The sequence below is a fragment of the Lissotriton helveticus genome, chromosome 7 (assembly GCF_964261635.1).
Source record: "Lissotriton helveticus chromosome 7, aLisHel1.1, whole genome shotgun sequence".
Lineage (NCBI taxonomy): Eukaryota > Metazoa > Chordata > Amphibia > Caudata > Salamandridae > Lissotriton > Lissotriton helveticus.
In genome coordinates, this window is record NC_136068.1 from 622,245,167 (window position 1) to 622,271,730 (window position 26,564).

Consider the following 26,564-nt stretch of genomic DNA (forward strand, 5'->3'; position numbering starts at 1 on the left):
GGTGGATAGTATCATCATCAGGTCTACCACTTGAGTGTCCTGTTCTCAAAGTGACTCACCAACCTCCACCAGGAGGGAGACTGTCAGGGTATTGATAGTGGTATATCGGTTAAAATAATCTCGTATCCAGTAAGGGAAGTTATAATATGAATGAAACTGGATAGGGATAAGGTTAAACATGGGTTGATGTATATGAGGGTAAGTTACTGGTCCACTACACCTTTGGAACAGGTCGACATGTTTCGTCCAGTTTGTGCCCTAAACTGGTCAAATGACCTTCATCAAGACTGTATTGTGGAAGAACTAGACTTATTGGATACTTAACTGGTAATATCCAATTTTATAGCTATTGAAAACTGATTTGTTACGAGTGTTCAATTTTGTGTAAATAATGTGATAAATCAAACTAGTTACTATCACACAAGAGTAATGGAGATTGTAGAAATACTGGTTATCAACAGGAGAGCGAGGGAATGTATGATGGAAACACTCTTGGTCCCCCAGGCAAGGTAGTATAAACAACAAAAAAAGTGTAACTTCTTTTTAAGAAGAAAGGGAGCGAGCAATGACAATCTTACTGGATTCTTGTAGAAAGCCCTCACTCACCAACCTAGTTGGTGACATGCTTCATCATCGGGCCCCACCGGGAGAGGCCGAATGCCTCTCCGGTGTTCTGCCACACCAGAACTACTGCAGAGCTGGGTTTTTTGGTAGTGATAGGTGAAGGTGTGGTAGAGTGGTTTAAAAAATGTCTAGATTGTGTCCAAAATAACTTTATTAAGTGGCCAGTCAGACACATCAAAAACAAAGTGTTGGAAAGGAGCTAAATAAATTGTTCAGCTATTTCCCATTCAGTGGGGTCAACATGTTTCTACCATCATGGTGTAAATTACCTGGCATTCATCAGTACCTAAGAACTGTACCTCGGCGGTATGGGCGTGCTAAGGACCACCCTGACCTAAGGACGTGAAAGTGAAAATTAAGTGTAAAAATGTGTAATCGATGAAAAATGGGTGGTTGCCCTTTGATTTAGAGAAACCAGATTGCACCTCTTGATAAAAACGACAGTAACAAACATATAAAGAGAAAAGACAAGACAAACAATGAATTACCATCTTGCGCAGTTTGTTTGTTACAGGTATACCAGGCTCTCTCAAAAGTGCACTTGTACTCAAGGTGAATCAGTCACCTGAGATTAAGCAACCTCTACTCATTAAATCTGAGTGACGATACAACCAGCCACATTAGCCAACATAGCCAGCAAGAATGACTTGACTGGTCCTTTTACAAATAGTACTATTACACCTACACGCCAGTTATGGCGTTTAGCGATAAATCGTGTTTGGTGGGAGATCAGGATGCCAAAATGGCCAATGAGCCTCGACGGCGTGACAAGAGAAAACCCACACAAACACAGGCAATTATTCAAAAGTTATGTACAAATTTACAAAAAAGGGTCTCATGTTTGGTGTGAGAAATCTTCACACAATGGGTCTCGGGAGGGGGGTGGTGGTGAGATTGGCAAACCTTACGAGAGAAAAAAGCAAAGAACTAAGAGTGAGTTTAGGACTCGCGACGAGCGTGTTGTTACTTATCTCAAAATCCCAAGGGGAACTCACGCCCGCGTTGCCAGGCACCCGCTTGGTACCTGAGTTTGTCCCTCTAAACCGGACCCCGTCAATGCGAGGTCCGGTTGCAGCCGCAGTATTTAAGGAAGGTAGGGAAACCGGGCAGTCTGGCGCGTCCTCGTGGATGCAGGGGGGCTGGCCGCATACATCACGGCGTATCGGCGTGCCGGTCCCGCCTATCACAGGAAGCGTCCATAGTGAAGTGAGCGCTCATGGCGCTCTAGACTAGACCGCTGACTTGTGTGCCACAAGGAACAAGGAAAACTTTAATCAGATTAGGGTAAAAAGCAAGTTTGAAGAAAAACAGAGTATCTGCGAAATAACACATGCTATGTGCTGGTGAATAAATACGAGTACTTTCGTAAGGTACCCAATGTAATGCCTCGAATGTGTGGAGGCTAAAAGTTCCGGTTAGATGGAGCCGAATGTCAGATGATGTAGGACATTAGGGCCATTTGGGCATTGAGGTTTCTGATCAAAAAATCTATGAAAACCTGAGTCACACGGGCGTCTGCTGTGCTTTCAGGAATGTCACGACCTATCGTTGATAGTAAAGCGTGCTGACAATGATGTTTGTAATGTTCAAAGAAGGGTGAGAAATTTTTTGGGGGGGTGAGAACATTTTTATTTTTAATATAGACTGTCAAAATCATTCCTATTAAAAGCCAAATTTATGCCTGCCTCTGTTTTGAGCTTCTCACGTAAGTGCACCAGCAGAAGGAGCAAATCCAGTATATTAGTTAGGTTCATGCCCTTGTTCCTTCACCTAGGCAATACTAGTGTCTTAATACTGTGCCACAGAGGATATCATCGTTTAAGCCTTGTTTATGAGTCCCTAGGCGGTAAACCCACCTTTTTTCCTTTTCGAACAGTATCGGAGGTATATTTTAGACCTGCCCGATGATAGTCCATTTAAGGTCTTTAGTGGTGTGGTTTTTCTGTAGGAAGTGTTTGCTCATCTTTGTGGTAACTTTACGGCACCTGATGTTACTTCTATGTTCACATACTCTTTGCTTGATTTTGCGTGTGGTCATTACCACGTACCGCAACAGGCACGGGCATGTGATAAGGTAAACTACGTTTGTAGAGTTACAGTTTGTGTGAACACGTTGCGTCCATGTTTTCCCAGGCTCAAGGTTCAAGAACTTTGTGTGTGATGTTTGGTGGCAAACGCTGCAATTGGAATATGGAAAATGGCCCACCACTTTTGGGAGGCCCTAAGTGTCAGGAACTGATCTCTCGTCCCTTCTTGGCTTGTCTTTCGGACGTGTGTGTTCTAGTGAGTCTTTCAGGGTCCGTCCTTTTTTGAAGGAGGACAATGGTTTTGTCAAGGTCCTGTTGTTACTGGTGATTATCTTCCAGTTTTTATTGATCGACTTCTTCAGTACATTGGACATGCTGCTATAGGTCGTGACACATGTGAGTGGAGTCTCTTGGGGCTCTCTAGTGCGGTCTTCTAAAAGAGCCTCCCTTGGTTGTTTTCGGCTCTTTTGTAGCTTTTATTCAAAACTTTATCTGCGTAGCCTCGTGCTTTTAATCTAGAGGTGAGGTCTATGGCTTGGTCACGGAAGTCTATCAGGTAGCAGCAGTTTCTCCTGACCCTGAGGAATTGACCATATGGTAGATTTTCCCCGAGTGGCGGCGGGTGGAAACTTGAAAATTCAAGTAGATTGTTTTTGGCAGTGGGTTTATAGTGTGTTCTGGTGGTAAAGCTGGTATTGGTTATTGTGATTACCACATCTAAGAAAACCACTTCCTGTTTGCTACTGGTGTGTGTGAATTTCAAATTCACATCTAGGGTGTTGATCCAGTTAAGGAATTCAATCAAAAGTTCTTCACTGCCCCTCCAGATGAGAACATTGTGAATATACCTTCTCCATAAGTTTATGGAAGAGGCATACTATACTGGCTGTCCGTGGGTAGAATACATTTCACTTCAAAGTCATGGACGTACAGTCCGGCCACACTAGGGGCAATAGTGCTGCCCATTGAAGTGCCCGTGCATTGGCGAAACAGATTTTACTTGTATTCAAATACATTTTATTTGAGGGCCAAGGTAGCGCAATCCAGAATAAATTCCTTTGGTGTCTGAGACTCCCAGTTGGTGGAGTTTAGAGCAGCCACCAGGACCCCGATGGTGTCATCCTGGGGGACGCTCGTATACAGACTCTCAATGTCGAGGGTCACTAGTATGATGGACCCTTCCTCAAAGGTTAATTCCTGTAGAAGCTGTAACAAGTTCTTAGTATCTTTCAGATATGTAGATGTGTTTTGAATTATCGGTTTTAGAAAGTGGTCACAAAAGCGTGACAGTGGTTCCAATAATGAACCAATCTAGAGACATTGGTACACGGACTAATTTGGTTCATTTCTCCCCCTTATTGATTACCGAAAGTCAGAAGCTGAATGAACCTGTGCTTCTTCCTCCCACCACTTCTGATTTGAATGAGACAAGAACACTGAACAATTTCCTATAAGGGTGAAGCACAAAAGAAATGTTGTGCATTTCCAAATGTATCTGTCAAGGGACATTCCAGGATTATCGCTAAGACCTGCTCAACTATTTCTTTCCAGGTTATGAGAGCCAGTGTTGGAATGGAGGCAAACTAATATTACTTAATAAACTATATCTAATGCTAAGGATGAATATGTGATGCATACAAAAAAGCCATATTCCTTGAATCCTGACAAACTCATGACACACTCAGATAGAATGTAATTTGAAGGAGCAAATGAAGTAAATGGTTTTGAGAAGGGTGTAGTGTCATAGTACATATTACATGGACACGTATTCCTGAGAAAGGGTGAAGGAACTGGCTAAAGCTTTTCAGAAAGAGTTAACTAGAGAATAGATGATGATGCACACAAATAGAGGAAGTACAAAAAGGGCTGTCGGCTACACATGGTGCAAATTACAGGAGCCCCAGCTTTTGCAATGAACCCAGAATTAAATGGAATACATGTCAGCAGTAAGGGAGAAAAGTGAGGGAATCTGGTTTGTTCTGATGTTGCCCATCGAGTGAGAAAAACAATTGGAATGAAACCACAAGTTATTGAAAAACAAGCATTTACAATGCAATAGGTCTTGCATTAATTACGTTTGAGCTATTGGCATTGCTAAATATGGCAACACCAAGTGCAACAAAAGTCTATAAATTGTAGGCCAAAAATGTTTTTATTTATTTTTGTAGCAATGGTGGCATGCTGCGCTTTAAATGAATATGTTTAAAAGTAAAGTGTGCCATACTGATATTGTTACAATAGTTAATTGTGGATGCGTTAACAATTGATGTGTGCACTGACGGCTGGTGGTGTGTGTGTGTCTGTAGAAATTGTGCACTGATGGCTGGTAGTGTGTGTGCCTGGTGAAAGCGTGCACTGACGGCTGGTGTGTGTGTGCCTGGTGAAAGCGTGCACTGACGGCTGGTGTGTGTGTGCCTGGTGAAAGCGTGCACTGACGGCTGGTGTGTGTGTGCCTGGTGAAAGCGTGCACTGACGGCTGGTGTGTGTGTGCCTGGTGAAAGCGTGCACTGACGGCTGGTGTGTGTGTGCGCCTGATGAATGCGTGCACTGACGGCTGGTGTGTGTGTATCTGATGAATGCGTGCACTGACGGCTGGTGTGTGTGTATCTGATGAATGCGTGTGTGTGTGTGTGTGTGTGTGTGTGTGTGTGTGTGAATGCGTGTGTGTGTGTGTGTGTGTGTGTGTGTTTTTAGTAAAAGCGTGCACCGACGGCTGGTGGTGTGTGTGTGCCTGGTGAAAGCGTGCACTGACGGCTGGTGGTGTGTGTGTGTGTGTGTGCCTGGTGAAAGCGTGCACTGATGGCTGGTGGTGTGTGTGAGTGGTAAAATCATGCAATGACGGCTGGTGGGGTGTGTGCGTGTGCCTGGGGAAAACGCGCACCTACGTCTGGTGGTGCTTGCCTGGTGGGAGCGTGCACTAACGGCTGGTGGTGTTTGTGTCCGGTGAAAGTGTGCACTAACGGCTGGTGGTGTTTGTGCCCGGTGAAAGCGTGCACTGATGACTGATGGTGTCTGTGCTTGGTGAAAGTGTGCACTGACGGTTGGTTTTGTGTGTGGCTGTGTGTGGGTGTATGTGTGGTTGTATGTGTGGCTGTATGTGTGGCTGTATGTGTGGCTGTATGTGTGGCTGTATGTGTGGCTGTATGTGTGGTTATGTGTGTGTGTGGTTGTGTGTGTGTGTGTGTGGTTGTGTGTGTGGCTGTGTGTGTGTGTGGCTGTGTGTGTGTGGTTGTGTGTGTGGCTGTGTGGCGGTGTGTGGGGCAGGTAAGGGGGCAGATAAGCGAAATGTTGTCAGCTCTGAGGAGCACACAGTTTATGCTCATATTCTGAAGCATGTGCTTCCAGACTCCCTGCTCCCCCTTGACCGCCAGTCCGAGTTATACCTTGCACTGCTGTTAAGCCTCAATAAATCCCAGGCACACTTCCGCTTTGCATCTATCACCACTGGGGAAAAAGCAGTGTACCAGTACACTGATTAATTGGCCGGCTGATGGAGACCCTCCTGTGAAATCTAAAGCATTTAATAAAGTAACCCACATGTTAGCTCTTAAAGTGACCCTCACAATATATCCTGAAAGAACCTTCACGTGAGATAATAAAGTGACCCTCCGGTGAGACCCGAGAGTTAGCCTCTTGAGATCCAAGGGTGATTATACCTGAGACGCCAAAAGAAGCTGCTGTGACATGTCCAAGAGCCACCTAAATTACCCAACTGTATTTACAAAAACTACAGAAATGTGAGAAAATAGATGCAAAATAAGTCATGTACGAGACCCCGACACGCATGTCTATTTCTGAGCTTTTAAACTCTCCTGACATAGAAATAGTGGTCTAACTAGAACATTATATCTAGGACCACTGGGATTATGTGGCAGTGATGGACCAAAGTATGCTGCTAAATTATATGACAAGAAAAGGCAAACTATGCAGCATAATGCAACACATTTTGTTATATCACTAAACTATGTTGTCTTTTTTACTCACGTTAAAACCATCTGGGCAAAGATTTCACCTTATTAGCTGTACCTGTCTAAAATCCAAATGCACCAATAAACAAATGAAAGATAACTAGTCAACTATTGTAAAAGGTCTTCCACTGCGCTTGAACTCATCGTCAAGCTTTAGTGAGGCTTTAGAGAGCTAGAAGCATGCAGCGCTAGGAGAAAGCAGCTGTGTGCAGAGAGCGAGGCACTACAGGAGATAGATGTACAGAGAAGGAGAAGAGACTCCTTGTGCGCAGAGCCATCAGGAAGGAAGCGAGGACTCGTGGCGTCACCTTACAGTACACTCTTCGTTTAATGTCCACATCAGCAGAGCAGAGCAGAGGCCTGTAGAGAGGTCCTGGCAGGCTCGGCTCAGCTCCCTGAATACTGGAGGTGGGGCCTAGCTCTGGCTCAGCCCGAGGTCCTGTTGGCACCTCAAGCCCTTGACGAGCTGAGCCTCCATGTGGCATTGTCTGCCCCTCTCCCATTATCCCAGGATGCAGTGTAATGGCCAGACCTGCTGACTTTAGAACTGGGAATCGGGTTCGAGTCACGGAGTCGCTCGACATCCTATAGTTCTGGATGAATAAGCTAATATTCCCGGGACAATAAAAATGAATGTGACCTTGTGTAAGGTAACTGGAATAAATGACGCCCCTCAACAGGAGACACGCCCATCCAATACCTGCCCTCTCTGAAGAGAGCACGCAGCGATGGTCAGCTATGTGCGAGTGTGTGAAGGGGTGCAAAGCGCTGAAGGAGGTTACAATGAGTTGAGAGGGGGTGAAGGGTGAAATAACTTGCAATACCACCTACCATCGTCCTGCCTTAACAGCCCCACATAAGGGCTTAATTTGTTAAAATGTGAGTGACAGTACAGCTCCAAAAAGTGGATTGAAAGGATAACGCGAGCAGCGTGGGTAATGTAATAAAGGGAGTGGCTTAAATAACGCGCAAAAAAACCAAACAAGCAATTAGTGAAGTCCAGCATAGGAAAGTTATTGATATAAGTAGCAACACAGAAATTTAGAAACCGGGGAAAACATCAAGCATTTAAGCACACCGTGGACAGAGCAGGGGTCCAGGTTCAAGCAGAGTATTATAGAATCTGAGCGCTGGACACTCACCGAAAAGAACATGTATTCGAGAAAAGCGGTGAGGGGTGACCACCTGAGCGAATGAAAGGCAATAACAGGGGCTGTGTAGAAGCAGGCAGGGAGAAAACAACAAGCGATGCACGCTCTGTGCTGGGGGAGAGGGAGGGCCATTAAAGGAAGGGGGCGGAGAGGAGCCTGTGAGAACTTGCTCTGAAAGTTCAAAGAAAAGCGGAGATCAAAGGAAGGGTGGGAGGGACATTGGCGAGTGAGCATATGGGAGGTGAGGGGGTGTGCAGCCTTGTGAGCTGAATGCGTGTGGCAGCAGAGGCGGTGCACGCGCACAAAGTGTCTGGTGGCAAATGGAAGCTGTGCACAATGCGTGTGGTTGTGCTCACATGCACTGTACCCAATCCGCATTTTAGGAGCACTTTTTTTCAAAGCCCTTACTTTATATCTCGCAAGCATTGCTAACGCAATGGCTCAGCGAGACCTAATAAGTAGTGTGTGTAAAAGAGGAAAGGTAAAGAAGCATTCTGTTAGACACTGCTGTTAATGGAGCCACAGCCACATGGAGCACGTCAGAAGGAAATGCGAAGTGCAGTAATTGCCAGATCATGGACCTTTTTGCATGTATGCATAAAAAATTAAATGAAACATGGAAGTAGGGAGTATAGAAAAGAATAGCATTGGGTGTAACCTTGTATTGCATATCAAAAGAAACGAAATACTGGAAAAAAGACCTCGCACTGTGTGGTGTAAATAATGGTTGTCGACAGAAATAGAGTAACTGTGTAACCAAAACTATATTCTGAGAAGAAGTGGATAGAAGTTTTCAAATCATTGTGCCATTGTGCCATGAGCAAAGTCCTATAGATGCGTGTAACAAGAGGGAGAGAGAGGACTAGATAGCTAGTCCGAGTCCCCGAGGGTTTATATATGATTAATCATATACATTTTAATAACTGGGCCGTCACCAGCGGTTAAAAGTAAGGCTACAGGACGCGTAAGGGTGGCGAGTTACTGCCCCCTGCGTCCTTCAGATGGTCGACATGTTTCAGCCAGTGCCTTAGAGTATTCTGGCTTTCCTCAGGACCGTTTTTTAAAAGGTGTGGTGAAATAAAACAGACTTAGTGTTGTGGTACAGACTATGTGATACACTCACTAAGGCGTTTTTCTATATGTGAGAGGGGGATTCCCTTCTCATGCATACGCTTTGGGTTATTAGCCAAGGCTTCCTGGAGGGAAGCGGTAAGGGGATGACCAGTCTTTCTGGTCAGTGCCTGCCTTGTACCGGTTGTCCCGCCGTCGTCCTCCGCTGGTGACGGCCCAGTTATTAAAATTTAATTTACCCTCGGGTACTGGGACCACCACCAAGCAGTTTTAAATCACAACTCACTCAACCTCACTCACTGCACTCTCAGCAATATACCAGCTCCGCTGTAATCAGGCGTCGTAGCACACCCGGGACATACTAGGTGTCACTGGGTGGGCCCGATGATGAAGCATGCCACCAACTAGGTTGGTGGGTGAGGGCTTCATGAATACACCAACAAGGTGCCCGTGACAGAACTAATTAGAGTACTGCAACACTTTGGTCAACTTAAGCTAGTCCTCTTTGATTAATCATATACAAAGTCCTATAGACACACAGATAGCTACATTTGGATTTCCATTAACATGTTACGCCATGCGAAGGCAGCTAAGTGACACATTATACATAGCAAAAAGTAGACTGTGTTAGATTAGGGGGGGGTTAAATTTGGGGAGGGATAACGTTCGATTACCACAGTGCAGCAGCATAGAGGTGAGAGTGACAATTGATAGCTCGGGTTGTTCCTGGCACTGGAGCTCTCTGTAGACTTTAGAGGCACGACAGACGCTCAACAGTTTCCTGCACCAGATAAATCTAACGACAACTTGATAGTTGGAGAAGTATTTTCCTGTTGCCGGTGTGCAGTTTCTTTGAGTGGGAGTTTGCAGCGAGTGAAGGACTGAACAATTAAAGCGCCGTAGCCGCCTCAGTGCATCTGATTGAAAAAGCGCACTTTGGCAGCGCTCTTTGAAAATCCCTGGCAGCGCATTTTGGCAGCGCTATCTTCAAACTACAGCTCGCGTTTCCCGCTTCGCGGGAAACACTCGCCTTGGTGTGCCAGTGAAAGGCAGGTCTGCACCAAACTACACTGACCACAAGCCTCGACGGACAGGACCAGTCCCTGCCACGCCCCCCTCACCTGGCTTCATTAACTCCAGAAGCCGCCATAGAGGTGGAGAAGTATTTTCCTGTTGCCGGTGTGCAGTTTCTTTGAGTGGGAGTTTGCAGCGAGTGAAGGACTGAACAATTAAAGCGCCGTAGCCGCCTCAGTGCATCTGATTGAAAAAGCGCACTTTGGCAGCGCTCTTTGAAAATCCCTGGCAGCGCATTTTGGCAGCTTCGCGGGAAACACTCGCCTTGGTGTGCCAGTGAAAGGCAGGTCTGCACCAAACTACACTGACCAGAAGCCTCGACGGACAGGACCAGTCCCTGCCACGCCCCCCTCACCTGGCTTCATTAACTCCAGAAGATCCCGCATCGCGGGACGCGCGCGGGCGACGCCGGGCTAAGCCCGGGCAAAGGGCGGGCCCTCTGTGGCCCTCAGTGGCCGAGGTAGGCCGGGCTGGGCCCGGTTACTTACATTGACTGCGCTATTTTAATTGTGTTTTCTCGAGACTTTTTGATATTGGCTGGTCGGTCAGAGGAAGAGTTACCTATTGAAATTGTGCCGCCATCTTCTTGAACTGTTTATGTCGTCAGTCTCTATTGGATCTCCAGGACTATTTGTTTTATTGTGGAGTACTATTTTAATTATTTTATATTAACTCTTCTGGAGGTTTAGCATTTTTTGTTCCACTAGTTTGTGAGTTAATTTTTTAAAAGATGTCTAAAAAACTGCGCTCTGGGAGGGAAGTTGGAGGCATATTAGCCTCACAAACAAAACCTGTTCGCATAAGAAACAAATCTGTAAATAACCCCCCATTGAAGGGTCAATGCCAACTATTTGATCTCTGGGATTTCCCGACTCACAAGATCGCTAATCTGTCCTCAAATAAAGCCACTGGTGTGACGGCCCAGGAGGTTTTTACTTCTGCTTCTACGTCTCCCCCGCCCATTTTGGTGCAGCCTTCAGTCTTACAATCTGCACTAGTGGTGTCTTCTCCTCTTGTTCTTGCTGAGGGGAAGGGAGAAAGTAGGGTTGATCTTGTTGAACCTGAAGGGGATCCCAGGAACCATCGATTGCTGTCTCATACTCCGCAGAATGATAGGTCGGGCGGGGGCTCGTTATGTCTATCGAACGACTGCGCACTCTGTGGTCGGTATGTAAATACAGCTAAAGTGGAAAGTCAGGCCCCTATTAGATTGTCGGGGGGTGTGACTCCTTCTGGGCTTATGCTGTATAGTAGTACCCCCTCTTTAAATGGTCAGGACACGTCTAACTTGTTAGATGCTTCTGGGTCTTTGGGTCTTAATCTATCGGGTATATGCCATCCTCAGGAGGCGTGTGAAAAACCTATTTCTGAATCCATGATTGCCTTGGAACAATTATTATCCTCGATTTTAGCCCTATTGGGGAAATTTGTTGGCAGCTCAGATTGCATCTTGGATTCAGTTACCCAAATCTTGAAGGCTCTGTTACAAAAATCATCTGATACGAGAGGTGTTTTTTCTCCTATGACTCAACATAGTCAGCCTGTGGGAGAAATAAATGCCCCTTTAGAAGTCGCTAACACGAAGGATGTGGCGGCATCTTTGCAAATGCACACTGTAGCTATCCCCTTAACTGCAGCACCAAATTGTATTAAGAACTCAGTTTTAGAGATTGAGGAAGAAAATAAATCCATCTCTGGGTTTAAAGGGGTTCAAGATCTTTTTCCCATCTTTACGTCTGAGAATAGAAAAGACGCGATTGACACTAAACAAAAGGTAAAGGTAAAAATGGCTAAACATGGAAACAATAAAGGGAATAAAAAGAAACCAATTCGAAAGTATAGGAAGAAAAGGCAGCGTCGAATAATTTTCCAAAATTGTTCGGCCGAAGTGGAGAATGAAGTAGTGGCCTTGGAATCCTGCTCATTATCCGCAAAGGCGGATGCTGAGTGGAACTCCATCATTTCTTCACCTTTAAAAAGTGATAGTGTTCCGTGTCCATCAACATCTCTGAAAGTTTTGTCACAAATAGGGGGTCATTCTCCACGTCAGACTCTACCGCCTGCGAGTGGAGATCCAAATTATTGTCCATCTGGCCTTCTAAACCCCTTGGCTCCTCCTTTCTCTATAGTTCTAGAGACGGATGATGGCCTTATAGCGGATCGCCCCCAAATAACATTAAAAGCTCCCGTGGACACTCTTGTTTTAGACTTTCTTCCTCTATTTGATGTGGACCTTCCCCTAAACAGAGCTTGGCTACTTAAGCGCTTCAGTGAGAGTGAAAGTCTCCACCATATCCAAACTAGGGACATTGAGTTGGTCACCCTGTTTGGGGAAGTCAAGGTCTCTAGTATAAGGGTTAAATTTTATTCACCTATTATTGTAGACCTGATATTGCAGCAAGCTGAGTTCTTCCAACGTACAGGTATTGATATTCTCCCGATCTGTAACCTGGGAAATATTAATCATTCCTCTGGGGAGGTACTAGGAAGAGATAAGATTAAGGGGGTAGCCTCTTCCCTTGAGGATTTGAAGATTCGGGTCTCTAAGGGAAAACGCTCGGTCCTGCAAGTAAAGCCACTTCTGCTAACGCAGACTGCCTCTCTTACAGAGGATAATGATCGGTGGAACTGGCTGCATAGTGCCTTAACTACAAAAACTAAAGATAACCCCAGATTGTTTCAGCATCTTTAACACCTCGCTGAAAATTATTTCCTGGAACGCGTCAGGGATTCATAGCAGCCCAGAGAAATTTGGACTCCTTTTTTCGTTAGGAGCTAATGTGATTTGTTTACAGGAAACTTGGTGTGTCAATATGTTGAATGTTTCTAAGGACTATTATGTCTTGGAAGTGCCTGCTGCCCCTTCCAAGAAAGGGCACGCTAGGGGGGGAATCGCCTGTTTATTATCTAATAAATTCCAATGGAGATTCTCCCATTATATTGATTCCAGTAAACTTTTCCATGCTATAACTATTGAAAACCTGTTTAATGTTGGCATAAAAGCGCCCATCGTGATTTTAAATGTGTATATTCCTCCAGAAGAGCGTTTTAATGTGTTAATGAAGCAGGTATTTCGTTATGTAGACCAAATTAAAAATGTTCCACTTCCCCCGGAAGTGATGATTGTGGGCGATCTGAATTGTAAGATTTCCAACGTTAGTTTGGAGCTCTTTAGGAATAAGTCCAAGGAAGAGGCGTATTTTGTTCCTCAAGCTCTCTTTCCTGAAAAGTCAGTGACAAATAAAAGAGGGAAGATCCTGTTAAAAGAATTATTGGCTGTCGATGGGCTTATACTAAATGGGAGATTCCCGTCGGACGTCCCTGCAAAATTCACTCACAAGTCTCCCTTTGGGTCTTCCATCTTAGACTATGTCATTGCTGACTATGGCCTGTTTCCATTTATTCTTGACCTTAAGACTATACCTACCCCTCTGAGTGATCATACTATACTATTTGTAACTATTTCCTTAAATTCCCTGCCTACTGCACCGTGGTCCCTTATAGGCAGTGATCCTGCCTTTCATGTTTCATCGGGAAGGTGCTTTTGGAGTTCATCAGCCATTAATGGGGTGCAGGACTTTCTATCCGATACCCTTTTAGTTTTAAATGAGTGGCGTGGAAATGAAATAGTATTCTTTGAAGAATTTTTGCGGAACATTATTTCTTGTGCTAATAAATCTTCAAGATCGAGAAGAGGGGTTGCAGTTCCTAGTACATTGTGTATCTTAAATAAAGAAATCAACAATTTAGTCCGGGAACAATATCTAGATCGAGGTACGGAACGTGGAAAAGAGATCTCCAGGCTAAAAAGAAAGAGAAGCAGACTTAAGTCAAAACTAAAAAAGGGCAAGGAAGACAAAGTCTGGATTGACTTAAGGGAATCTGTTGCTCACGGTAGGATTAGAGATTTTTGGGCAATAATTGGTAAGGGGTGTGGGTCTAGATTGAGCCCCTCCCCTATCCCTATAGCGGAAGAGGTATGGTCCATTTATATCCGGGACCTTTATGCAGGGAATTGTTCTTCTGACATTATCGCCTTTGATGATATTATAGGTGATGATATCACTATCGGTTTGACTGCAGATGGCTTTATGAACAATCCTTCTGAAAAGGAAATTGAGATGGCCATAAAAAATATGCGTGTCTCCGGGGCAATGGGCCCAGATGAACTCCCCATGACGGTGCTCAAACAGGATCCTGTAAGGTGGAGTAAAATTCTGTACCCCTTGTATAAAGCTTGCTTTATGTCTAGAACGGTACCCGCCTCTTGGAGGGGGAGTATCCTGGTCCCCATTTTTAAGAAGGGAGCTAGGGATTGCCCAAGTAATTACCGTTTGATTGCTCTCCTCGATTCAATCGGAAAGGTTTTTGCGAAATGTCTTTTAGTATCCCTTTCCGCTTGGGTTGAGGAAAATAATATCCTGCCGCTTGAACAGACTGGCTTCCGCAGGAACCACGGAACGCTGGATAATCTTACCGCTCTTCATGTGGTCACGGATAAATATGTACAGGTGAGGCGGGGGGCAGTGTATGCAGCTTTTATAGATTTCTCCACGGCATTCGACAAAGTGGACCGTGGAATCCTGTGGAGAAAATTGGCTGCGCTTGGTCTTCCGTCTCATCTGTTGGAGTTGGTGCGGGCTCTCCATACAGAGACTTGGTGTAGGGTCCTGCTCGGGGGTGAAGGGGGGCTATCTGACCCAATTCCATCGGGTAATGGCCTTAAACAAGGATGTTTATTAGCCCCCCTCTTGTTCTCCTTATATACGGCTGACCTGCCCGCCGCTTTATCTGCCACAGAGGGCATCGCCCCACTGGTGGGGGGGACCCCAATATCTTGTTTGATGTATGCCGATGATGTTCTTATTCTTGATTTAACTCCCAAAGGACTCTCAAATCGGCTGCATGCTCTCCATAGTTATGCTGTGGCTCATTGCATGAAGATTAACATAACCAAAAGTAAAGTCATGTGTATAGTAGGCAAGAAGAGGTGTCGAGCGGCAGATTTTGGTTGGTTTATCGGGGGCAAAAATTGGAGGTTGTAAAGTCTTATATTTTTTGGGGGAAAATCGTTACGGCTAATTTGAGTGAGAAGCTGCATATAGAGCATTGCTCTCGTAAAGCTCTAGCCCATGGCAAAGGTTTAAACTCATTATATCATGCAACGGGGAAACGGCACTTTCCGATTCTATTGGAAGTGTACAGATCAAAAATCCCCGCAACAATTCTCTATGGTATTGAGTTAATAGAGGTGAAAAAGTGGGACTTTTGCCATAAGATTGAGGGGAAACTCTTAAGATCGCTCTCTTCCTTAAATACTGCTTGCTCTCTGTCTGCCTGCAGGCTTGACTATGGTCTAAGGAGCAGTTGGGTACAGGGATTATGTGCCCTAGTAAGATGGGTGGCCTGTCTTGCGAGAGCAGAAGTCGGGACATTGAGAGCTCTCCTCAAAAGTGAATTATTGGGTAATTTCAAAGAGTTTTCTCAACTGGTTCGTAATTTTAGAAAAGCCGTAACTCTTTTAAAATTAGATGAAACCACTCTTTTTGTGTATTCCCCTTTACAGTTAAAACTTGTTTTAAAAGCAGCCTCTTGGGACCTTTGCTTTCAATCGGATAAAAAGTTAATTCGTGGAAAAAGGAATGCAGATATCCTTTTCGACACTTATCTGATGAAGCAGCCACAATTTTATGTGCGTTGGTCCCTTCCTCACGGTATTCGTAGATTTTGGTTCCTGCTACGCTATGACCTAATACCATTAAATCTTTTGTTATCTAAATGGTATGGCACCTCCTCTTTGTGCAATCTATGTAATTTGAATACTCAGGACTGTATGCATGTTTTACTGATTTGCCCGGCGCTATGTAAATTGCGCACTAGATGGTTAAAAGTTATTTGTCTCCGTCTGGGCATTCTCACTTTGAATGATTTTGTTCATGCACTTTATTGTCCCCCCAATGAAATGTTCTGCTTCCACATTTTTAAATTTTTTAAAGGTTTTTTAGCTATTTATTAATAATCCATGGAGATGCTTTTTGGCTTGTCAATTTTCTCAGTTCTGTTGTGTATGTTAGCTTGTATTCAATTCAGGTATTTTTAGGGCAGACTTTGTTTGTATAATGCATTATATTGCTTGTATCTTAGTACATTTTATGTGGCCCTCGGTCGAGAGCCAAAACATAATAAACAATTTGATTTGACAACTTGATATAACAGAAATGATGATGAATTGTGGTCAATTACTCTTGTGGTTCCTTAAGGAAGCGAGCACACTTTCGAGAGCTGAATAATAAAAATAAGAAATGGATTGAGCGCTTCCAGTTATCATGTGGATTTCATGAAGGCTATTATTTAAAACAAATCGTTCTTCTAACAAGTGTAAATGGTCACAAATTGTTAAAATCAAAAATACAACAATACTACAACGCCGTAATATATTATCTTATCAGACTGATGTAAAACATTCTAGCACTACACCAATAAAAAAAGCTGTAATTGTAGTGTCTGGGCGACAACAATCGTTGTACTCCAGACCTTAGTGGTTACAAACAGGTTGGTTTGCAGGCAGCTTCAAAAATATTATGGATGCTTGACTACCTTCGTCAACTCAGACTAAAAATACACCATTCAATACTGGGCATTACAAACATTATTTGCCTATTTGGTAAACTAAAGACAACTGGGCTACATTTATCAAGGCACTCAATTTATAAATATAATTAATTAAACTATATGGTCTTGGTTACATGTGCTTTAAACCGCATTTTTATTTAAAAATTCCACCGGATGGTTCAGAGTTTGTACCATAAGCTTTGGCCAATCAGTTTAGAAGACACCTGCCTCATAGGCCTTTGGTTGAAGGGTACATGAGAAAGAGTGTATCAACCAGAAGGCCAATTGTTGCTGACAAGAATGTACAGAGAGCCGCAGAGGCATGAAGGCACGCCTGAGCATCAGACAGCCTGCAGTAGACAAACAGCTACTTCGAGTTTCTTCGGTGTGTCTGTGTGAGTCCTATGCAGCTAAGTGAAAAACAAAACCTAAAAAGAGTAATACTATTAAGACCACTACCAATTATAATTCTAATAGACCTATATTCTGTAGAAGCAAAAGTGCAGGAAGACTCTTACCTATCACTGGCTTGAGCAGAGAAATGCGGGCAGAGTGTATAATAATGGAAGTGTGCATGGTGGATGAGGGTTATTAGTGAATTGTGTGGTGCCTAATGGGTGTATTTATTGAGTGTTGAGGGTGTTATGGTGCATGTACGTGTGTGTCTCTCAGTGACACAACCAGAATAAATCTTACTTGTATTTCTTCTGTCTAGCCTCATGTCTTGTCCCACATAATAGACCCTTCCTCTGTCACTCTTGCCCGGGTCCGCTATTTTTTCTTACACATATAATGCCATGGCTTACCTTCAAAGGCTTTATTTTGTATTGCTTTGAGTGTGCTGACTTGCACTCTGTACTGCCCAAGTTCACTGTGGAGAACTGTGTTCAGAAGCTCCACATGCACACACGCCTGGATCATATCCAGAGTCCCAGCCACTTCATGGAGGGCAACAGCGGCAGTCTCTGGAAAGATAAAAGGGGAAAAAGCCAATGCAAAGAGTGGACAGCCTGTCATTCTTACAGCATGCTGGTCTCTTCCAGCTTGATGCATGCTCTAGTAATGATCTCATCCATTCTCCTCACCGCAAGCCTCCCACATCTAACCACTACTGGCACGGACCACAGTGCCAACAGCAGCCAGACCCCAATTTAGCACTACACATCCAGAAAGTCATATACACAATCAAATATAACCCCAGAATTGCATCCATGCTGTCTCAACAGCAATCTTTTGCAGTTTTAACTTAGAATCTTACCTGCATCTCGATTCCAGGTCAGAAGATAATTTTTCTTGTTCCTATCTTGAGCCCTTTCCAGGTCCGATGTTCTAGTACAAAGAGAAAGAGGGATGTGGGTGGACAGATGTTATGGAGTCACCATGATAAACCCACTCCGCTCTACAGTATTTCAATGACATTTTAGGCCAGCCCTCGAAAAACGTTTACAAGTGTTACAGAATCCTTTTTCATAACAAGTGCATAGTGGAGAGGTGTGAGCAACCAAAGCCGAAATCACCATCAACCGCCCCATATCAAAATCTTAGAAAGACCCTCTAATCAGTTTACACTTTTGAAATGTGACAACGAAGGGGCATTTTGGTATTGCCAATCCACATGTATAGTCCCGCCCTACTGAACTCAGAGACTAAAAGGGTTCACCAAGCTGAATGCTAATCATTGATAACCAAAGACTGCAGACCTTAAAATTGCAGCAATGGAAGGTTATTTACAAATATCCAAAAGCGAATAACAAACAATAAAAGAACTTATCATAGATCTATTCTAACCGTTTGATGATAGGCACTAGACTAGAGAGTGTTTAATAACCTTAATCGAATGGTTGCAGAAGAAATCTCTCACTACTCTTCTTAAGTCAAACTGGGAAGTTTTCCAAATAATGCAGAACACATTGTCGCAGCACTCAGTCCATCTAGTACCCAATGCCAAAGGATCTACAACTATGTCTACTCTTCTAGAATACAGCAACCCACAGCTCACTCACCTTGTCACAAGCATGTGTAGCGGAGCGCCCAGTTTTACACTAAGCCTTCGGTACAACACTAAATGAGAATAAAGAAAAGGAGTGTAGTTTAGCAGCAACCAATCACTGGATACAAACACTGCAGCAGATTGGACCCCACAATTGGGTGAACATTTCCAAAACATTAACCCGCCTTTTGTCAGGGGATTCATTGAGTTCTTCTATTCTGTGTGGACAAATCTGAAGCACTGGGCAATGAATGTGCTCTAAAATGTTAATGCTATTTCAAAGCAATGGCAAACATGAAATACAGTGTAACAGAAAATGATGTATGTTAGGGATTATATGAGGGAGAACATGGAGAACTGTGGTATCCTCCTTTGTTGCAGTAGAGGGAAGAGTGGTATGTAATACAAAGTAAGGACGAAGCCCAGGAAGCCAACCTATGCCTTGTACTCAGAAAGATCACAGTGCTTGCCTGTGCTCCAAGAGGATAGCAGAGGATTTGTATGTATGTAGATGGTATTTGTATAGTAGAAATTCAAACAGCAGAGCAGAGACGGTTTACTGACTGGCAAACAGTCAGTAAACCGTTTATTTCCAAACGGAGAGCAGTAGGTATAGCCCAATCTTGATCATAGGTGGATCACTTTACAAATTGTTGACACGTAGATTGAGCAAAATGAACAGCCGACACGTGTTTCGTTGTTATACGACTTTCAAGGCTCAAGCGCAAAATTCAGAAATATGCGAAATCAGCAAAATCATCGTCATCACAATCTGTGTAATGGATTCAAACTGCTACTCCATTCCAATTCAAGTCATAGGGCTAACAAATGCCCAGGTAGTCACTAGTAAGAGCGAATTAGCCAAAAACAACCTTGTTGTATTAGACGATTAAGTGCGAGTACTCTACTTGTGTTGTGGCGTCGGCTGCCGTACAACGCTCAACGCCACACGCATTCACTTCCGGGCCTGGACGCGGACGCGGGAGCGAAGGTCGCGAAGAGAAAAACGATGGGAGGCTGCAGCATCGGAATCTATTGCTCTAGCTATTCATATCTAATGCTCTGGGGGGAGGACAGTGAAAATTGCTATTACGGCAAGCCTGACTGACCACACAGAGCAGAGGTAAGTGACTTTGGAGAGATAAGTGCCTCACTAATGTGAATTTATCAACACTGTATTAATCACTGGTGAATTGTTTCGGACTGTGACATAGCGGAGGGGGTAATCTCTGCCCATAATCACTGCAGGAACTAAGGATTTAATGTGAATAAAGTGGCGGAGTATTAATAGGCTGGACTTAATTTGACTAATATACTTACCGCGTTCATAATCATCGTTTGATCCACGCATTTACACCTGTTTTACCTCTACGGTGTACATTCTTGATACAGTAGAAGTGAATGCCAAATGGCTCCAAAGAAGTCAAAAACAAGTAAAGTGAGAAAAGACCTCCCTATTTTGAACAATGAAGTGAGGGAACAAAACATGTCACCTGTAGAAAGTATGGTCGGCCGGGATGAGAATGTGCAAAGTGAGACTTCTAAGAAGTAATGGACACTTGATAAATTGCAAGGTAGTGGAAAAGGGGTAAGTTTTGTGTCAAAATCGATCAAAGACTTTGTAGGTAAACAAAAATTTTAAGAAGATTCCAACACCCGAAAAAATACAAGCTCAGGATATGGTTCGGTCTATGACTCAAGAATTTGACGTACATTGTGTTTCAAGTATAGAAGAATCTCTGGTGGAACAAAGTTGCGTTAGCCAAATTAACATGAATCTGGAGCCAAGACTTTCTTCGTCCCCCAGGATATTCTCTACGTCCTGTGCCGCTGAAGAAGAATACGAAGTCAATACCTCAAGAGTCCTGCAAGCCCAGAAAGATATTATGGACTCGGAATTAAGGTCTAGGCTAGAGGAAAGCATGGGACAATCGTTAGTCCAAGGTCCCAAAGGCATAGGAGAATTTGAGCGTAATAGTACGTTGGGTCTGGACATCTCACCAACATCTTCAGCTTCAATCCTAGACATAATGGTATTGATGCAAAAAAACCCTGCAAGGCCTGCTAGAAGTTACATTATCCAATAATAAAACATTAAACTCCCAGGAAGTTTACTTAAAACAAATTGTAAGAGAACTACAAGGCATTAGTGGTTTAACTCCATCTGTGGTTAGACTGACATTCCTACCCAAGAAGGTGATGGGGAACCAGGGCAAATGAACAATGGTCCTGATGTGTATATCTCCAGATGCCCAATGTTAATCAGGAGACGGGGGGGGAACACCCCTGGTATAGGGGATCTAGCACAAAGTTTCATTTAAAAAGCCAAGTTTACCAAAGAGGGAAACAAAGGTGGGAAAAAGGGAGTGAATCCCTATGAAATATCTCCTGAAAGAGTGACTCCCCTACTTACCAGTAGGTTAAAAAGGGTGATAGAGAGTCCCCAAAGTAAGAGTCAGGTGGCAACTAGGGGGAAAAGGGTCCATACAAAATTCTCTTCTAAAGTGGAAAGCGAAGTGAAAAAGATGGGAAAGTGGGAAAACGAGCAGAAGGAGAAGGTTTGCCCAAAGATCAGGGAGGGGGAGGAAAACCCCAAAAAGCCCTTTAAATCTAACTGTAAAGAAAGATTTAAGGGAAAAGGAAAATTTGGGTGCAACAGGAATAGAATCAAGTGGAAAAAATGGATTTCTTTTGAGCCCTCAGAAGTAGAGAAGGGGAGGAAAAAGCTAAGAAAGTGTGTACCTCTTAATCGTTCAAAACTCCTCTTAGCTTTTTCAAAATGTCCTAGTCTGAAAGAAATTGAGACAAAAGACTTGAGACAGGTAGGATTCTACTTGAATAATAAAGGCATGGAAATTACAAAAGTTGAAGTTCACTCAGGGCTGATAAAAACAGCAATTTTAAAAGCCGAAAAAGTAATATTGAAGTAAAGAATAAGACTAATAACAGAAACCGAATTCGATAGAGAAAACCAACCAGTTACGGGGAAAAGGCAGGCAAGAATGATAGTAGGGGCATGTGGGGAAAGAGCTAATATTAATATAGTTGCAGAGAAACCCGGGCTAAGAAATAGCTGGGGTAATTGGAGCTCTGTAGAAAGCCCCACAAGTAAATGTAAATCCAGTACTTGTATAGCGCACGAATCACCCCCGAAGGGGTATCTCGGCGCTGGGGGCCGTTGGGAAGAATAAGCGAGCTATTGTCCAGAGTCGCATGGTGCTAGGCAGACCCCTGCCGCCGGAGCGGGGATCGAATCGTGATCCCCAGCGTCCAGTGTAAGTCGCCCTGGCCGCGGCGCCACACCTCTCCCCGTACACCCATATGGGGCATGAATGAGTCTGGCAGTCGTAGTGAGATTGATTAGGGAAGTGGGTTGTCGCATAGCACAAAAATAATTTCATGAAATATAAATGGACTGATAGGACAAACAAAGATTGAGTGCATAAAATACGCCTCTGAGCAGGCAGATATTATCTGTCTGCAGGAAACCTGGCTAGGCGACAACACCCCGCCAATCGAAGGATTTGTACAACAACATAAACCAACTAGTAAAAAAAGATTTAGTCGACCATCAGGGGGGATTATGACGCTTATTTCGACAAGAATGGCAAAAAAAGGCAAGTGTATAACTACAGCTTGCAAATGGGTGTTGATTAGTGAGATAACCCTTCTAGTCTCTGAAAGGCCAAATGAACGTTGGATTTTAGTGAATATTTACATACAATGTGGTTCTCAAGAGGAGTATGAAGGGAAATGGGTCTGTTTAAGGAGGAAATGAACTCGGTGTGTGATAAATATGGAAATGATCTGTAAATTATTACAGGGGATTTTAACCAAACAAAGCAAAACCAAAGTTGGCAGGGTATGCTCAGACGTGAGTCCCTTGCTCACTTTGCCACTGGATTCAAGCAAGCCGGGCTGAAGACGGCTGGAATGCCATAAACCGGTCCTCGGTAGTTTGTTTCCGGTCCAGGGAAGGCATGGCTTGGCAGTTCGGACTGGACTGTTCCCATGAGGCACAGGGTCAGACTGATTTGCATATGGCCATGTCTGAACTGGGGTGGCAGAGTGGGCTAAAGAACGGTGATGGATTAAACCCAGATCAATTGAGTGGGGATGAGTGCTTGTATTGTCAACGCTCCGTCTATCATTTCCTTTGGTTTTCCTTAAAGGAAGGGAGTCAAAAGAGCTAATTCCATCCTTCTCGGTAGAAAAAGTGAAGGAAACTATCAGGAAGTTAAATTTAACTCGAGTCGACGGGCCAGATAATCTACCCTCTGTAATAATTACAACTCAGCTAGACTGGTGGGCACAATTTCTCTCTCAGATGTTTTTAGCTGTTTTAGATTTAGAAATTATCCCAAAATCCTGGAGGGGGGTCGTTATTAGGCCTCTGCACCAGAAAGGCAATAGGAATGATCCTATGAATTTTAGATTAATTATTCTGCTAGATATTGGAGTGAAAGTATTCTCGAAAACAATACTGGGCAGATTAAAAGACTGGGTGGATACACATTCTATCATACCGGTCGAACAAGGAGGCTTCAAAGAGGGGCACTCAACAATGAATCATTGTTTTGCTTTATGGGCATTAGCACGTAAATCCATGGAACAGCAGGGTAGACTATACTGCTGTTTTGTTGATTTCCATGCAGCATTCGACCTTGTGGATAGGGAGTGCCTTTGGAAGACGCTAAGAAGTTATAATATTCCAGAGGATCTCCTAGCAATAATTCAAGAGTTGCATAGACAGAACTGGGCACAGGTCATTAAAGATACAATAGGGGGTTTGACTCCAGAAATAGCCATAAACAATGGCCTCAGACAGGGTTGCATATTAGCCCCACTTCTTTTTTCAATCTTTCTCGCAGACCTACCATCTTCCCTGGTGACCGATAGCAGCACAAGTCCAAAAGTAAATGGGAAGCATTTATCCTGTTTATTGTACGCGAATGACTTAGTAATATGTGACCAAACTGAGTTGGGACTGCAAAGAAAGCTAAATGCGTTCAACACATACTGTGTATCTAAACTCCTTACAGTGAATATGGATAAAACAAAAATTCTGTGCTTTGGGAAGAGAAATCAAAAGTATAGTTGGTCTTTGGGGCAAACAAAGTTAGAGACTGTTAACAAGTGTAAATACCTTGGAATATGGTTTGACAAGTCTCTAAAATGTACTACGCATCTGGAGGCCCAGAAAGTTACAGCCCTAGCTTCAGTTTGCGGGTTGAAAAACTTCAATCGTAGCTATGGTGACATGTCCCATAGACCACTGCCGAAGGCCTTCAATGCAATGATCCCCACAAATGCAGTACAGTGCAGAAATCTTATGCTTAGGAGGGAAAAGTACTTGGAACAGCGAGGAAGACAAATGTTTAAAAGCACTGCTGTCATTACCTAGCTCATCAATGTTACAGTCAATTAGATTAGAGCTAGATGTGACATTGTGGGATGTCCAGGTACAAGTGGGTTTGCTAAGATTCTGGAAATGATTAGGAACAGGAGAAGAGATGAAAGTGTCACAGCAGAGTGAACTTAGGTGGCCAAAAGAAATAAGAAAGAAACTGTATTCCATTTAGATGTGTCAGTCTCCTATGCAGCATGTGTCACCCAAACATAATGTTAACAATTTAATGCTTTCATTCGCAGGATTCACTGTAGCCAAAGTGAGTCGGAGGGTGAAAGTCCATGGTTACTACAGGTTGTACCGTATCTAACCATTTTTTATTTGCATTTTACTTTATTTCTTTGGTGATGGTGGTGATTCTTTCATCTCACTACTAGGAGTGCAACTATCATAAGAGCAGAGGCCCTGATGAATGCCAAGGGATTTAACACCCGTCAGGCAGAAACATATTGGCCCATCTATAGGCAGATATCTGTTACTGCCATTTATGCACTTTTCTGGTTTTTAATTAGGAGGTGTGTCTTGTCCGCAGAATAAAGTTGTTAGAAGGAGGGCATTCCATCCTATTTTAATTTCACCATTTGTTTTGTTGCACTTGTCTATTCTACCATCAAAAGATCAGTCATCATGGACGTTTGGTTTATGTTGGTGGACCAAATCCCAAAACAGCGATAAGGTGCGGGTTTTGTCCCTATGATCAAGGGATCAGCCTTTTATGCACAAGGGTTTGGCCAAATGATATGACTGATCATTAAGTCTGTTTGATGGAAACCCTATATTAATCGCTTTGGACTGGTTAGCCATTTATGAATACCCTATGATGTATCGGTCTCTTCTATGCATGTATAGTTCACCCTTTTTCTCTTCTTTTTTTTTTCCTCTTCTCTTTTCTTTTCTCAAACACACTGTCTATGTGATTTATACACTCTGAGATCTTGTGGACTCGGTTCTGACAGTGCAGCCCTAATAATCAGCTGGCAGACCCCCTGTGTTTCTTGTGTTATACATTGAGTAGGAGCTGGGGATATAATCAGGTGTGGGTCTCTAAATTATATATCCCTTGGACCCTTTTTCTAAACTTTTATGGTTGTTGTCTAATAACAATACGATACCAAAGGATGAAGAAGGTTAGCTGAAAGCCCTCATAAATATATTATACATATAATTTTAGTCAAATCAAAAGGTCTTGGCTAGCGACAGACTAATAAGCACTTGATAAAGGAAAGTTGGCGGATACATTTTGAGGTTTGCAACTAACCTAACAACTATTCTTCCTAATAACTGCATCAACAACTCAACTCCCACCGTGGTGAAAGCTTTACTTCCTCAATGTTTTCCAGTGTTCTGTCAATCCTCCAATTTCCTGGAATTAGCATGGGCTATGATTGAATATTATATATGTTGCATAGCTCATGAGTGACCTTCTTGTATGTATAATGCAAGATTCAGATCTTCAGTTCATCTCAGTGACATCTCTTTCAAACTTACAATCAATGGTAGCTGTGACATGTGCAAAATAAATAATGTCCTTCAGAGAATAACAGCAACCTGGGAGGTAAAGGTAAACATTGTAATGAAGAGACAACACCCAGGGTCTTCTAGAAATCTAGTTCTGCTTTAATCCGAATTAAAGTGGTGCTCTGCCTCCACTAAGAAGTAACTTAGTGTCCTGCGTGTACAACAAGGTAAATACCTATCTTGCCTGTAATAAAAAGTAACTTTCTGTCCAAAACCTTGGAGTGCCCAGAAGAGCACTAGCTCCCGCAGACACCAGCTGCCTCACCTGGAAACAGTGGCTCCTCAGGATTGGCAGCGGACGGTGTTAAGACACACCCATCCTGCAGGAAGTGGTGCACCAGAATGGTAAGGCGCGCTTGGTTCAATGTATCCATGACAATGCCCCGGACTGCTCGGTAATTGGCGTAGAGATGAAGGCCAGTGAAGAAGAAGAAGAGGACATAAACAAGACTGAAGGGGCGAGAGGAAAGAGGATAATGAATAAACAGCTAATCAAGCCAAAGGCAAGCATACATCAACAAACAACCAATGCCAACACAGATCAGTCCCACAATCAGTGGCTCACCATCCCCCACAGAAACCGGCATACATTTTACCCTTCACTCACAAGAGATTATCTGTGACCAAAGGGATCAGGAGGAGGCTCACAAGCAGACCGGCGAGATTGACCAGGGTCTCCTACAAAGACAAGTAATAGAGAGTCTGAGAACGGAGAAAGCACAAGACACAGTACAAGATGAAGGCAGAAAGATAAGACAACACAGAAGAACAAACATTTGCAATGCAATAGGTCTCGCATTAGGAAAGTTTGAGCTATTGGTATTGTAAATGACAAATTTTTTATTTATGTGTTGGTTTTGAAAATGGCGAAATTAATAGCTTTGTCATTTACAATGCCAATACTTTTAACTTTCGCAAATGTGAGACCTATAGCATTTGTAATGCAATATGTGTTGTATTTACGTGACTTAGATGTATTGATATTACAAATAACAATGGCTTTTAATTTTTTTAAATAATTAATACTTAAATAAAAGTTATTGTAATTTATAATGGCAATAGCTTAAACTTTAGTAAATAACTTTTGTGAAGATTATGTTCGGTGTATTTTATTGTGAC

The 26,564-nt window shown here is 43.3% G+C and overlaps 1 protein-coding gene across 3 annotated transcripts in view; it reads right to left on the bottom strand.

Moving 5' to 3' along the window:
• RUSF1 (RUS family member 1) overlaps positions 1-26,564 on the bottom strand; it is a 216,880-nt gene that overhangs the window by 20,846 nt on the left and 169,470 nt on the right. For all 3 annotated transcript variants that reach the window (XM_078652830.1, XM_078652831.1, XM_078652829.1), the window contains exons 9-13: positions 26,053-26,123; positions 25,711-25,895; positions 18,531-18,588; positions 17,786-17,856; positions 17,334-17,492 (exon numbers count right to left, since the gene is read on the bottom strand). In XM_078652830.1, the coding sequence (XP_078508956.1) occupies positions 17,334-17,492; positions 17,786-17,856; positions 18,531-18,588; positions 25,711-25,895; positions 26,053-26,123 (544 nt within the window). The remainder of the gene's footprint in view (positions 1-17,333; positions 17,493-17,785; positions 17,857-18,530; positions 18,589-25,710; positions 25,896-26,052; positions 26,124-26,564) is intronic.